Raw genomic sequence first — 15754 nt, 5'->3', positions numbered from 1 at the left:
TCTGTGTCATTGCTAGCTAATGTCTTCTATAGACTTGACTGATTCAAACAAGCTTGGTTTTTTCTTTTTCCTAGCGGACGACATTTTTGTTTTAAAACTATGATTTCTATACTTCAAGCCTTCATCAGAAGGTCAGATGAACACTGATGAACACTAATTCAGCTGGGCTCGGCCAGTTAAGTGTAACAAGAGCAGAAAAAAAATCATAAATATGATGTTTCAGTTAGGTTTTCACATCAGTGTTTTTCATTTTCCTACTGAAGAGAGAAAGGGAAACTTGATGGAACAGCAGAGGTGCTCTTTTTTATTGTTCAGGTAGACAAAATAGCAAGGCTTCAAACATTTATACAGATGGACCTTTATGTGCTCAGGAGCTACAGGTGAGGCATAATAGGAAGAATCACCCAGAATGGCTGAGCTCCATTCCACTTTATCAGCTTCAGAGAAAGCTATTTCAAGCAACTTTGCTCTAGATATAACACAAAGTCACGCACCACCATCAGTAATGACAAAAACCAGGCCTGGTGCTGGCTCTGATGTCTTGTGAGCATGGGAACAGTGGGCACTGAAGGATGGCCGGATACAAAGTCACCAACACCAATGTAATGCCAAACCAAGAGCTCAGGAGATACTCAAAGGATGATGGAATAGTTTCCCTGGATCTGAAAGGAAACAAAGGTCAAGGAAAGGACAATATCATGACTAATGAGCAAATGAGCATATATTGTCAGTGTGTGCTATCATGGTCAAAAGGTCAATTGTGATCCTCTGGCTACGGTCCAGAGGAGATTTCAGATCCCAGAAGTGGCTTTACTGGATCAAACGGAAAGTCTGTCTCCCTTTGACAAGGGCTAATGCTACAGGCCTAGAGAAAAGGACAACATGGGGACGCGTACAGTGACATGGCTGTGAAAACCCTTCCAGTGCCTGCAGACTCATAGCGCAGTCACTTGGTATTTCATCATCTCAGACACACTGCTCCGAAACAGCAGTGATTTGGGTACTCACTGATTTTGCTGCTCCGCTTACAAATGAGAAACTGTAAAGAGACTGGTAAGTGCAAACTTGTGAGGAGCCCTGAAAATAAAACATGAACACTGCACGAAAACTGTTCCTGAAGAAGACGTGCTAAATCCTTAACTAACTCTACAAAGAATGACTGCTTCATATGGCCAAGAGATAACAAGACTGCTGCTGACTTCTGTAGATAAATGGGATCTTTCCACCAGGCCACAGGCAAAAATCTTCTTCACTTCCTTTCAAATCTGCTCTAACATAAAAATGGCCAAAAATAAAAACTGTCGGCAGCTTTCACTTAGGTTCTTCAGGACTTCTTAAGTCCTATATAAACTTCAGAGAAGCATAGGGATATTCTCATTTAATAAAACATCTACAGTTATTCAGCCTGCCTACTTAAATCCATGTTCACATAGATGCTTAAGCAGAGTTTGTAAGATATTAAAATCTCTCGAAGTCAGCAATATTAAATAAACGTAAGGAAGCTTGCCTTCGTGGAAACATCAGACTGCTCAATGTTTGCATTCATCTTGTTTACTCAAACCATAATCAGTGAATCACAGAATCGTTATGATTGGAAAAGACCTCTAAGATCATAGAATCACAGAATGGCCTGGGTTGCAAAGGAGCACAGTGCTCATCTGATTCCAACCCCCTGCTGTGTGCAGGGTCACCAGCCACCAGACCAGGCTGCCCAGAGCCACATCCAGCCTGGCCCTGAAGATCCCCAAGTCCAATCCCACCGCACCCTGCCCACTGCCCACGGCCCTCAGTGCCACATCTCCATGGATCTGGAACCTCCCGGGCCGGTGACCCCAGCACCCCAGTGGGCAGCTCTGCCAATACCTCACCTCTTTTTGGAGCAGAAATTCATCCCAGTATCCTACCTGAACCTGCCCTGGAGCAACTCAAGGCCATTACCTTTCGTCTCATCACTGTTATATGGGAGCAGAGACCAACCCCCAACCTCATCACAGTCTCCTCTGAGGATGCTGCGATAAGGTCTCCCTACACCTCTTCCAGAATATCCATCCATATACAACTCAGGTTTAATTCCACTTTTTTTTCCCCCTCACAAACAGGGCATGAGGGTCAGATTACTGGCATAGAAGGAGAAAAAAACAAGAGGTTTACCACGATTAAGCACTCTTCTTTGAGGTTCACATTGTTAATATGCACATATTCAGTAAGCAAGGATATACAGCCTGCAACTTGTCCCAACCACAAGACTTCAGTGGAAGCACAGAAAGCAGTCGGTGTAGATTTTCACTGCAGATCTCAAAACAACCCAAAGACGATCAAGTTATCTTCTTTTCTTCTTCAGTTGACAGTCCATATGCATATTCTGAAGGTAACTCCAAGCAGTAATTCCCCATCTGTCTCTCCCCACACGCAGATAAGGGCAGCTGGGCGTCTCAAGTATTACAGAGCAGTCTGCAAACCACAATCTGCTTCACTGCTTGGCATAAGTCCTGGAAGCATCTGCAGTGATTCAGAGCTTCATGGAACTCCACAACAGCTCTGCAGGTGTCAAGAATGGAGCCATTCTCTACTCTACAGAGGCTTTTATACAATTTGACCTTTGATGGAACTTAATGACAGCCGGAGGCACAAACGTTTAGATGGTATCCTCACATCTCCAGATGCGATAGTTATGCAATTACCAGTATCACTGTACTTCTGTATCTCCTAGTTCATGACACAAATGAACTGAGGCTACCTGATAAGTTTGGTTCTGCACAGATAGAAAACAGATAGCCTGCTTGACATCAGTGTCTGAAGAAACGTGCCGCTGTCCCTGAAGGTCTGGGGGGAATGAAGGGTTGTTTTCTGGCTCCACTGAAACACAGATAGGACCTCAGGAAGAGAAAAAAAAACTATCTTGGGAAGGAGGCCAAAAGACAGTGGATGTCAGACATTTAGCAGGAGGGTCTTTCTCATCCTCTGGCAGAACTTCTTGCTACCAGAAAAATCACGTTGAAGAACATGGTTAGAGATCAGCAAGATGCCACAGGCTCATTTTATTGCGCTGTCTGGACTGTGAGGCCCCGTGCAAGGCTCCAAGCTGGGACAGAGCTCAACACTCTTTTACCGCAGCTTCATACAAAATTCTAGGGGCCAAAGAAAACTGAAGATGCTTGCTCAGGTATCTGCACTGATGTAATTCACACGTTACTGCTCATTAGTGCGAGTGAACAATCCAGAACCACTGAAACACAGGTCTTAGGTAGCGAAACAAGGCTGAAGAGTCTTCTGATATCAGGTTATCGAGCACCAGAATCATGAGTTGGGCATCCAGAGAATGGACTGACTTCTGTGCGAGCTGATCTGGAGGATGGACAAGCTCCTGGGTGTCACACTGATAACTCTGGCTTTAGAATTACCACAGCCTGTGCAAGGCAGACTGAAGCGTGCAGGACAATCTGCCTTTACCTTCCAGGAGGCTCCCAGGGGAAGAGGGTCTCTGATCAATTAAGCCTTCAAGAAAAAAGCAAATTTTGCAAAGCCTCTAGCTTCTGCAAGCTGTCTCAGCATACATTATCCCACATTTCTCACTTGCTGCCTGAAATGATTTTCTACTACTGTTATATTCAGCATTCCTGACAGCTGGGTTGCCACCACACGCACTGGATTCTAGCTCCATGGCTTCCAACAGAAAGGACAAGACCTCAGAATATCTTGACATAATCCGACCATGAAGAGCTTGAAATGAAAGCAAGTTGTGTGCCTGGCAAGGGCTTGAAACTGTTTTTGACTTCAACACACCAACGGGTCTCCATGGTGACCAAATACTCGATGTTCTTGGGTTACTGGGATTCACTCCAAGGCAAGGAATTACCTCACCTGCCACAGCAGCACCTTGAGACAAAAGCTCCTCAAAAGGGCAGAAAGCTACAAAATCAAACAGAACACACCTGATTCTTGCTCCCTGGCAATGGTGGGGCATCAGTAACAGCTGGGCAGATAATCTGTGCCCAGAAGTGAGAACATCAGTATGGTAGAGAATAGACTTCAGTGGCAGAACCAGGAGGAAGAAGTGAGTCCCCTGGTTACAGACTCAGCATATGCCCAGGATGATACAATGGCCAAAGTATCAAGGGCATCAAATGCAGCTTAAGGGCACAGCTGAAAGCCGTATGTTGAGGGGATTTGTAGTAAGGGATCCTAAGGAACTGCATGGCACCTTCTGAGTGAGCAAACAGTTGAGCCCACAGTCTGTGGGAGAAGGAAGCATGTATTGCAGCTTTCCTCAGACATCTGCCCAAACAGAGCACAAGGTTGAGTGGAAGGGCTGCTGCTGATGGTGTTGGGCTTATTGCCTGAAGAACACAGGAACAGCAGTGTGGCTTCAGAACAAAAGACCACCGAGCCCCTGATGTTTGCTTTGAGAGCTGTCAACAATTGGTTCCTGATGAAGAGCGTAAGAGCAGGACAAGCACGTAGGGCTTCTCCTCAAAACAATCTCCAAGCCTCCTGCAAGCTGCATTTTGTAGACTTTCTTGAGACAAAACTGATAGTTGTTATTTAATATTTAATAGCCATCAATGGAATCCTCTCCCATCTGTTACTGCCAGAAGGTTTTGAACTTCTGTAAACTTTTAGCATCCAAAAGCAGTTCCTGCAGCAAGGAATTGCACAGGTGTACAAAGCAGCATTTTTTGTTCCTTTTGAACCCATCCAAGCAGCTTCACATGCTGCCCCACTGCTTTCCTACTGAAAGAGACTGACAGTCAACCCCTATTCATGACTGTGGATCTTCATATCACCCCTGGGCTGCCTCTTTTCCAGCCAGAAGAGTATCAATCCAGTTAGCTGTTCCTGGTATGAAATACATCCGACACTGCTACAGCATGTTAGTGCTGTGAGGAACAGAACCTCACGCACCACTGCACACGTGGCCGCACCATGGATCTGTACCCTCCTCATTCCATTCCCCCCGTGATCTTCTTGACAGCCACCAAGCACTATGCTGACACTTGCACGGAACAATCTATTGAATTAACAAGACATAGTTTATAGGTGGTAATGGACCTCTTTGAACCCACTGCCTTAATGCAGAGTGATGACTGCTTTCCTGTGTGCACCTTCTTACAGTTCCGTGGGGTCTTTTGCAACATCTCCTACCTGGTCCTTACCTTCATTACTTCAGACAAGTTAATGGATTAGAAAGCTCTCAAACACTCCCAAGCACTCAACTTCTATCAGCTTTTTCCATCTGCTTCCCGTGTTCTATGGAAAGTTATTCTGTATTCTATGATTTCACGTTTTGGACCAAAGTTTTGGATAAGAAGCTTTTTATTATTATTTTTTTAAACAGATCCACCTACTGATTTCCATGACAACATGTACTGTACTGTTATCCATCTTCTCATAATCATTTAATCAGTATTCTTCTTATTCCACATCTGAGTTTCCTTCGTTGAGGGCATTTTGGGAACTCAGCTGGACCTTCTGCTCCCTTATTATTCTTACAGTTCCTGGCAACTTACTGCATGTGGATTTTACAGCACGCTGGTCAGGACGGAGCTTGTAGAAAAGCTGGTATCACATCAGCCACCTTCCAGTGGTTTTAAATACAAGTCTATTAACATAGTTAATAGTTCAGCTATTTCATCCTCCTCAATTCTTGGGTGAATACCTCCTGACTGAGAATGCTAATTTTGCCTATCTGCATCGTTATCTCATCCACAGACATTTCAGCTCAAGACAGATGAAAGCACAAAAGGAATTGCATTCATTTTTCTGCTGCCCTGAGCGCATCTTTTATACTTCAGCACAGGTCCTACAGATGGTCTGGCAAGCTTTATGCCTCTGATGTGACTGAAGGGAATCTATTATTAGTCATTCTATCATTCGCAAATAGGTTTTGTTCTCCCAGCTCTTTTCATTATGTTTTACATATTTTTAGCTTGTTAGAAGCTAGAACGACCCTTCCTCTTCTACTCATTTTATGCCTCTCTTTTTTTTTTCCAGGGTTCTTTCACATGCCTTCTTACCCTTATGTTTAGGTACAGCAGATCTCGTTTCACCATTTTTCAGGTATTTCTTGAGAGGTACATTTGATCTTAACTCCTTCCTACTGCAGTGCCCTAAATATCTTCAAGCCAGCTGTCAGCAGGTAACCCTTACTTGCCTTCTTAGGTCCTTTTTAACAAGCTCGCTCAATCTTATGTAGCTCTCCTTTGTGAACTACAATCCAGCTGGGGAAGACGTACTGGCTTCTCTCAGCACCCTTGCAGGAACCAAACACGTTTGCAGTTTTATGTACTGGTAGCGATGAGGAAGTGATCCAGGGAAATAACGAAAAAGTTGTTCTGAGCAAAAAGTGAGATGAAAACATTAGGAAGAAAGGTAAAAACAAATCCAGAAAGCAGGCGAGTAGAAAGAACAGCTGACTGGGACTCTGTGAACTGGGATGGCTTTAAGCTTATGGGTTTGTATGAATGAGAACAGATGAAAAGAAAGCAACAGACAGGACAGAGACACCAACTGTGGCAATAGGGCGATATCTGGACAGACACCTCTGGTGCTGGCATTTAGGAACATACTTGCACCCACAGCAGGAATAAAGCAGTAACCAAGGCACGGCAAGTGGGAGAGAGGAAACTCTTTTTCGTCTCTTCAGGAATCTTTCCTCAGCCTGTGTCTTCACTGGAGCTTCTCTGCTCCACTATGGGACTTCAAGGAACTTGCAGGGAGAACTGCCTCATGTCTGCAGCAGCGCTAACATCTCTTCATCTCCCATACCCAAATCCAATCTTTCTCTCCTGGTTTCTGCAGTGATGCACAAGAAAACTCATGCAAATCCACCCAGCTGAACAAAGACCCCATGGAACAACAGATGCTGAAGTGCTTTGGAAGTGGGTGTCTAAGTTCTGTTGTTTCATGTAATTTTGAACTAGAATTCACATATCTTTTGGCAAAGCCATAGTGAGTTTAATCCCTAAAATGTTTTACTTGTACTGTAAATTAAGAGATCACAACCAAGCTTTATAGAAAACCTTTACATTTGTTCCAGAGTTTACAGCCAAATAAGAATTTAACTACCTAGACAGAATGCATGCATATGACACTTCTGCAGCTGTCCTGACACTGAGCACTGTGATGCACATTAGATTAACCCATCTGGAGGCCAAATTGCTGAACAAAAGAGAAATCACAGGGCCACTAACGCCTTTAGCTAGTCCCTTTAGGGCTAGGGTGAGAAGGCTAGAATGATTCATGTCTCAAAATGCAAGAGAAGATGGTATGCACCCAAAGTTTCTGATAATCTGAGTGGGGTGGTGGTGTGGAAAAAGGGACTCCCACCTCCAATCTGGCAATCTGCTCTATCTTGTGCCTGGGAGCACTGCATACAGCCAAAGCATGTGCAAAAAGATATTCTCTCTACTACCTTGAATACCAACAGCATGTTGTAGCATCTTGTTTTCAGGCACGGCCAATCCCTGGTGCTCCCAAAGAGGTGGAAATGTCCCAGAACTGCTCTTGGACAACTCTGCACGGAGGGAGAGAGAAAAGTTCCCTCCTGACCCATGCGGGCATCAAGCCAGGAGCTGTGAAGCATGAGATGTGATTACAGCTCCTCAGTGCAGACAGAAAGTGTTACGGGCGAATGAAAGGCTGCACAACACTTTCTGTTCTCTGTGGCTGTGAAATACAGGAAAAATAAACAGATATTTTCAAAAAATCACGGAGCCCCAAGACAAGAACTGATCACCATGAGCATCCAGGCCACTTGTGCCTCCGGTCCTCCTGCCCATGTCTAACCTCTTTTTGAGGCTTTAGAATTGAGAGAAAATCAAAATTTCCCCTGGTAACTTACTATAACCACTAACTATATGTAGGTTGCTCTGAAAGTAACGCCTCCTATTTACTGCCACGGAAACAACAGATACAAAAAGCACAATAACACTATTTGATAGAGCAAATTCTCAGCTACAGGACAGTGCTGTTGTTAGGAAATGTTGCCCATGCAGTTCTTCTTTCACTGTCCTGAACAAATGGAAGCCAAAAGGTGCCAAATCTGGACTATACAGTGAGTGTGGTGGGACAGACCCCACAAGACTGGCAACGCCGCTCTGTGGTCTTGAGCCTGGTTTGAGGCCTGGTGTTACCGTGTTGTCTTCTTCTCTCACCTGATTCTGGAAGCTCAAGCCTTCTCTCAGTCAGCATTGCATTGCAGCAGAGTTGATGGTTCGTCTGGGTCCCAGGAAATCCAAAAGGATCTCCCCTTGCTACCTCAGAAGACAGGGCACATCGCTTTACCCACGGAAGGCTGCGTCTTCAACTTTTCCTGCAGTGGGGAACTCATGTCACCACTCCATGGAGGGCTGCTCTGACTCCAGCTCTCATCACTGGTAATCCTGCATTCCAGGAAACTGTTACCTTCGGCCTCAATGGTTCAATAGATTTGACAAACCTGCGTATGGTTCTTTCTGTCCCTGTGTGAGCATTTGTGGGACCCACCTGGTGCAAACTCTGTGATATTCCAGCATTGCCACCACTGTTTCTGATGCACTGAAGCCAACACTCAGCTCTGTGCACAGCTCCCCGATCGCAATCCGTCAGTGTGTGCAGCTGAGCTGACTGAGATGCTCTTCATTTGGTGATGTGACAGCTGTGCACGGTCGTCCAGAACGTGACACTCACCTTTCATGGCACTGTCACCACTGCTGAAACGCTCCAGCCACCCCTCACTGTGCTCACATGCACCAGTTGGTCTCCATCAACTCAGCAAGCATCAATGAATGTCAATGGGTACCATTTCTTCTGCATGGAGGAATTCATTGCATACCTTTGCTTCCATGTCAGACTGCCTCTCTGCTACCGTCTGTCACAAAATGCAATGGAATATTGGTGGGAAGTTTCAGCCTCTGCTGCTGCACCACCAACATCCACCTCAGACACTGTGGGCTGACACCACAAAATAGAAGACATTACTTTCGGAGCAGCCCTTGTATTACAGTGAGAAATCTATCTGCTTTATCTAAGACTTTTGAGATAACTGTCCATGTAACACCAGTACTCTATTGAAAGTTTTCAGCTACCAGATCAGCCTGTGTCACTGTTAGGCTGCTCTCACCTTTCCCTTATAGGCATCCCTACATAGAAACAGATAAATGCACACACATCTACAGCACTCATCATTCTGTGATCTGAAAAAGATGAAAAGAGTTGAGTTCCTTAAGCAGCACATTCTGCAGTTGGGATCATTTCTGTGGCTCCTCCTAGAGCTTCTTTCAACACATCTTAACCACATCCTTTGTAGCTGGGTACCAGAACCAGGTAAGGCACTCTGCAGTGATGTTACTAAAACTGAACGCACAGAGAGGATCTCTTCTATCAGTGCTTAGCATTTGCAGAGAGTGCTACGTGAGCAGATGCTCAGCTTACAAACCCACCTTGCTTACAAACCTCCATTTTGTGTATTTGATTCCTGCCAATTCCCCCTATATGGGTTTCATGATACCAGAGACAGCTGGATCTGAAAACCAAACTCCATCACAGGTTTTCCACTGTACTCATTTAATATGTAAAATTTTCTTGGTTCTGGATGAAATAAAAGACTTTGGGGGAAATGCCCCCAGCAATTCTGAGAGTGCTAGACATGGTAAGAAACAGAGATTCGATGCATAAAATGTATGTCCCAATTTTTGTTTAAAAGCAATCCCAATGAAACAGAGCCCTCTTTGCTGACACAAAGCTTGCAAGGTCTGCATTGCTCGGATCGTTCTGAAAGCTTCCATGGAGAAATAACGAATTCATGTGCAGTTTGGAATGGCCTCTCATCAGCTGCATGCGATGCCCACCCAGCAGAAAGCACCACGGAAGTTCAGAAGGGAAAGAAATTCTCCTTTGTAGCCACAGCCCTGCCGCCAGCTTATCTTTGGGAAACGTCCACTTGCTGCTGGGATTCCTTCCAGGACGAGGTGCGTGGCCAGGCGTCCTCGGGGCTGCCCCCTGCCCTGCCCACACTGCCCCTGCTCTCAAGGGAGCATGGAAGGCCAAGCATTGCTCCTAAGCTCAGCTCTGCAGGTGGATTGCAATGGCTCACCTTTCAGGTACGCTTCAACTGTGTTAATGCCAATGACTTACACTATACCAACCCTACAGTGCATACCATGCCAATCCCCTACTAATACTTCATGCTCACGTTTCAAAAGATCCATCTGGCCCAAATAGTTTCTTGACCACTGTCACAGAATGACAGCATCACCAAGGTTGGAAAAGACCGCCAAGATCACCCACTCCAGTCGCCCAATGCACATCCTCTGGGTGACAACTGCCTTTGTAACCGAAGGCTCTGTCCCTTTCCTAAGACTACTTTTACCTTTTTGAGCCATATCTACGTCCCACCCAGAGGCATTTCTCTCAAGCTGTAGGAGCCATTCTGTCTGTTTCGCTTTTCTGCAGTTCCAGTTCTGAGAGCTGGTGGCAGAGCTCTCCTGTTGGCTACTCACACAATGAATTTCTTCATACCGCAGTCAATACAAGTGGCTCAATTATTGCAGCCTCCAGTTAGCTCTTGTGCATTACTTAACACTAAGTCAAGAATATCCTTCTGTGTACTCTAGTACTGGCTGTTCCAAGAGGCAGAAATGGCCTCTTTGAACTCACTCTTTTTGTGCTATCTGACCAGCTTATTCACAGGTAATTTAAGTCCCCATTATCATTTGGTTAGACTTTCCCACTTCTTTGATCTCTGTCAACATTATGCACTTAACATCCTTTTGTTGATCCAGGAGCTGGTAGTGTATAAAGACTACTAACATATTTACCTTCTTATGGGCTGGGAGTGCAACCCTCTACAAGCAGCTAAGTAGGCCATTGTAATTCCCCAACAGCACTGTGCATTGCAACATAGGAAACGCTCTCCACTTCTGGGACGGTGGTGTTGGAGTCACCCCACCACTGCCCTGCCAAGGCCCTGAGCCTTTGGGGAGCCCATCCTCTGCTGTCAGGCTTTTCTTCTGCAGTCATGAGCCAAAACGATGCGCACAAAACAAGGTAAATGAAAGTTGGCTTTCTCATGCAATCACCTAACTATGTAACTGCTAAATCTGTCTGGAAAGGAAACGATGTATTGGGAGACTTGTGATAAAGTAGGACTTCTGCTATCTGATTTTTCCTGCACGCAGGTGTGTGAGGTGATGGACAGCTGGGTTGCCTTCCCTGCAGTGAGGACAGCACTTTATTTACCTCTTCTCAAATGTTATTTTTTTGGGACTTTTTTCAACATTTCAACGTTATTCTCAAAACATCAGCAGCAGAACCAGAAAGAGCTCCAGCACAGGAGCAGTTTGCAGTCCTGCCTGTGGCACCGGGTTTGGAACATGATGATCCACGAGGTCCCTTCCAACGCAAACCATTCTGTGATTGACTCTACCAATCCCAGCTGCGCTGTGCCTACCAGCAGCACCATCCTTGTACACAACAGCAAAATTATCAAAAGCAAAGGTTGTGGAACCTGCCTTAGCAATCGATGGATGGGAGCTGATCTGAAAACACGATCTGAGTGCACACTGAGCCCCTGCTGCTGCAGGATCCCCAGTAGCAAAGATCCAAACACAACAGCAAAGATCCTTACGGCCCACTGGTCTGAAGGGTTTGGTTCCTACAATTTGAATACAGGGACTTCCCTGGGCACGGGCTATCACAGCGTGACACACACCTCCTGCCATCTGGAAACTGCCAGCGCACACACGGTGCCACTTCTCCTCTGCTAGGCAACAGTTAAAGCTCAGCATGCAATAGCCGAGAGAGCTCGTGCTCTGAGCAAGCTGGAAGATGACTTCTAAAAGAAAACGAAGCTGTTGGTTTTTTGAACTATAAAGCCTGAAGTGGCTCTGCCTACTTGAGAAATTCCTCTTGCTTTGCATCATCCCTGAGCCTGGCTCCAACACAACGCTCCAACTTCACCACTGCTCTGCGACCCAGAGCTGTAGAATGGGACCCAGGGATGACCCAGAGCGCTGGGGCAGGTGGGCATGGTGGGGTCACTCTGCGGAGAAGGACAACAGCTTTAAAGGTGGTTCCTGTGAACGGAATGCTGTGACCACAGTAAGCTTCCATAGATGATCCCACCTGCCCAGTGCCGTGGGTTTCCCATCGCTGGAGGCGCCCCAGGCCATGGATGGGCCGTGGGCAGCCTGAGCTGGGGGGCACCCAGCCCATGCAGGATGGGGCTGGGGGGCTGTGAGGTCCTTTCCAACCTAACCGTGCTGTGATTCCATCATTCTAAGCTCTGCAGTCTGTGCGCTGTGTGATGTGTGACTCTTTTCAGTGATGAGTGGAGAAAGGACAAGGGGAAACGGCCGGAAACTGCAGCATAGGAAGTTCTGAACCAACGTGCGCAAGTTCTGTACAGTGAGGTGAGGAGCACTGGAACAGGCTGCCCAGGGAGGTGGTGGAGTCTCCTTCTCTGGAGATGTTCAAGACCTGCCTGGATGCCCACCTGTGCGACCTGGTGCAGGGAACCTGCTGTGGCAGGGGGGTTGGACTCTATGATCTCTGGAGGTCCCTTCCAACCCCTACAATTCTGTGTGATTCTGTGATTCTGTGTGTGAGGACCAAGATGACCAATCCAACGCAAAATAAACAAGGCTTCTTAGTTCAGTAACTGCAGGTGCCTGAGTTGCACACACAGAAGGAGCGATGATGGCATGTGTGAGCAGGCTAAACTTCCAATGAGGTTTCCAATGATATCAAAGTGAAGCACGCGCCCTGTAACAGCCTTGCAAGAGTGGGATGCTGGCCACCACACACAAAACAAGAGTTCCCAGGGTGTATTTAGCACCTCGCTGTTCAAATGCGAACTGGAAATAGTTTCTCCTGTTCACTTCTTATTTTCAACCATTCCCCTTTGAGTCTCAGACTTTATCTCCCCAAGGGATCAGGACCCCAGCCCAACACACATCAGCGTGGGCCTACACAAAACAAACAGATGAGAACAGCGTTCTGCAACCCCCTCTCCTTGCAAAGATGGTTTTAAAGAATGAAGTTCATTCAGCAAACGCTGCGTTTCGTGGCTGAGCACAGACAACCCCTCCCTGGTGGGCGCTCAGGGTGGGCTCCCGCGGCCGCACGTGACACAAAAGCACGTTTTGCATCGCCGTGTTTGGCTGCAAACAGCCCAGCGTCACGCAGGAGAGGTTATCGCCTCCTCGTCCCGAAAAGGTCCACGCTCTACACTTTGCGCTCAGTTGCAACACCACTGTAGTTTTTGTAAGGAATAAATATTGACTTTCCTGGACATTGCCTCACAACATGGCGGGACCTTGAGAGCATTTGTCCAAGATAGTTTTTACCCTGGTAATATAACTTTATAACGTCGCTTTCATTCCGATTAGTTCAAAAGGCTCTGCGAGCAGGATCTACAAACGTCACCAATTACCTGCTTTCACTGTCAGCCACATGACCGTGCTAAGGCTGCCTCAGTGGCATTTCTTCTCCTGCAAAGGCCTGCTCAAAACTTCTGATTCTAATTTAAATCTGCAGGTTATCAGCTTCACTAAGACTCCGAAAGCCAAGCCTGGAAAACCTTCAACGTTAACGCAGGCTGCTCTGTCAGTTTTGGTTTCCAAGAGTAAAGCACGTGGCTGATGAGCAAATGGCCATCGCAGTACAGAGCTCAGACACCGAGCTCACAGCATCTGCATCCACAGCAAGGTGCCCAGAGGCTCTCCTTTCATAGCAAAGAGCAGAAACCAGCATCCATTTCACTGAGAAACACACACGGTGGTGACACCCCAGAGGCATCGCTGCATGGGTGAAATTCAGCTTCCAGCACTACAGACAGACTACAGCCAGCAGGGTCAGTGCTTCTGCTGGGCAACACCTGGAGCTGTATCTGGCTGCAGCAGAACCCAGCTACGTGAGCAAAGTTTTATAGATTTCCCACAGTAAAAATAACCATGTTTTGGTCAGATGCTCAGTGCCCAACATGTGACTCAAGCAACATACTCAGCTTTATAACATCAATTAAGATAGGTGATAATCTCCATGCAATCGACCGGCCGCATCCAAAATTAACACTGCTGCACGCAGAGTGAAGGACCCACGCTTACATAAGCACCGGGGCCTGAAAGCACAGCACGGTGAGAGAGCAGCAGCACAAAGGGGAGGGGAAGGATGGGTAGCAGGAATATCTCTGAAAGAGCAATCCTGCACCGCACGGCTGCCCAGGGAGGTGATGGTCACCGTCCCCAGAGGTGTTCCAGAGCTGTGGGGATGTGGCACTGAGGGACGTGACTATGGGCACGGTGGGATGGCTTAGGCTTGGATTTGGGGATCTCTTCCAACTGTAATGATTCTGTGCTTCCACGGAAGGCGCAGAGCAAAGCGGTGGACAGCTCGCGTCAAAACCGCCCTGTGCGTGCAGCCATAAAGCCAACCACGTTAGTTGGGAGGCACGGAGAGGAAGAGGGGTGAGGAGAAGGGTGGGAGCATGGAAGGACGCAGGTGAAGCACGGCTGCCCCTACCTGGAGCAGCTTTCCCTCGGCGGGAGTGACCTCGGCCACGCTGGCAAACTCCCCCTCCAGCACGATGGGCTCCACCTTCAGCGGGATCACCCTGATGATGGCCTTCTGCACCGCTGCCCGCTCCGACTCGACGGCTGCCGCCAGCGCCGGCCCGGTGCGGCCGAGCCCTGCCTGCAGAGAAGCCATCAGCAGCCAAGGCCAGAGGACCGCCAGCTGCAGCTGGGGGCCACCGCTCATGCTCCCAGCTGCGGCCGCGTTCCCGGGCCACGCATACCGCTGGGGACGCGCTGCGCCCTCGCCCTGCTCCCAGCCGCGGGGCTCCGGGGGGTGCGGGGGGCGCGGGGCTGTGGGGGGCACGCAGGGCGGGCGGGGGGAAGTTTGGAGCAGACTGCTCACTGCACGGCTGCCCGGCTCCGTGCCATCGCTGCTTCTCTTCCTCGGTGCCACGTGCTCAGAGGCCGCTGGGAGCTTGGGAGCATACTTTGATCAAATCTCTCTCTCTATATAACAATAATAATAAAATAATCCGAAGTTTCTTCCGAAAAAGAATCCTGTTTCCAGTCAGTCCTGCAGAAAGTAAATCCAGGGAGAGTGGCAGAAAAGGCCGAGCAGGTGGCAAGCAGGGGGCCGTTCAGGTGCAGGGGGGGTCCCAGAGCTCAGCCCCGCAGCGTGGGGAGTGGGGAAGGCTCTGCATGGGCGCAGTGTCCCCGTGGCTCCTGTGTGGCTCCCGCTGGGCCCAACGCGCCCATCTCTGGAACCTCCCAGCACGTGCCGGAACTCGGCACGCTGAACGCCGCCTGTGATTACTGGGATCCTTGCTAAGAACCGTGCACGGGGTGCTTCTTGAATTTGCGGCAGAAAGAAAAGTTTGCTACTGCGCCGTCCCCGTCCAACCCGGGGCGATCCCATCCATCCTCATCGCACCAGAAATGCTTCATTCAGAGCAGCCCCGGCTCTCCCCCCGCACTCCCTGCTCAGTCCAACTCCGGCTGCGGGTCCCGGGTCGGTCACAGCACGAAGCTCCCAGCCATAGCTGCCGGGAAACGTCCGAAAAGGCCCCGAACTCTGTCAGCCCTTAAGCGCGGAGCGGGGCAGGTACGGAGCGCAGCGCCGCAGCGTCTCCTGTTGCTCTCACGCCGCGAGTTCCGGGAGCTGCGCGTCCAGCACGGTCCCAATCGAAGGCCCCGTGCAGCACAGAGGCAAATCCCATGGTCCGCCCAGGGGTCACAGCAACGCGCCCTCCGCACCTGGAGGG

The 15754-nt window shown here is 48.2% G+C and overlaps 1 protein-coding gene across 1 annotated transcript in view; it reads right to left on the bottom strand.

The window, feature by feature from the left end:
• The window catches only part of RNF43 (ring finger protein 43), a 53477-nt gene extending 38659 nt beyond the window's left edge, over positions 1-14818 (bottom strand). The window contains exon 1 of the mRNA XM_052688745.1: positions 14500-14818. Within this exon, the coding sequence (XP_052544705.1) occupies positions 14500-14736 (237 nt within the window). The 5' untranslated portion in view covers positions 14737-14818. The remainder of the gene's footprint in view (positions 1-14499) is intronic.
• Positions 14819-15754: the final 936 nt, after the last annotated feature.

This window comes from Tympanuchus pallidicinctus, unplaced genomic scaffold, assembly GCF_026119805.1.
Source record: "Tympanuchus pallidicinctus isolate F22 unplaced genomic scaffold, pur_lepc_1.0 scaffold24, whole genome shotgun sequence".
NCBI classification, from domain to species: Eukaryota; Metazoa; Chordata; class Aves; order Galliformes; family Phasianidae; genus Tympanuchus; species Tympanuchus pallidicinctus.
Note: the sequence above shows the minus strand (reverse complement) of the source record. Positions and strands in the feature narration are given on the sequence as shown.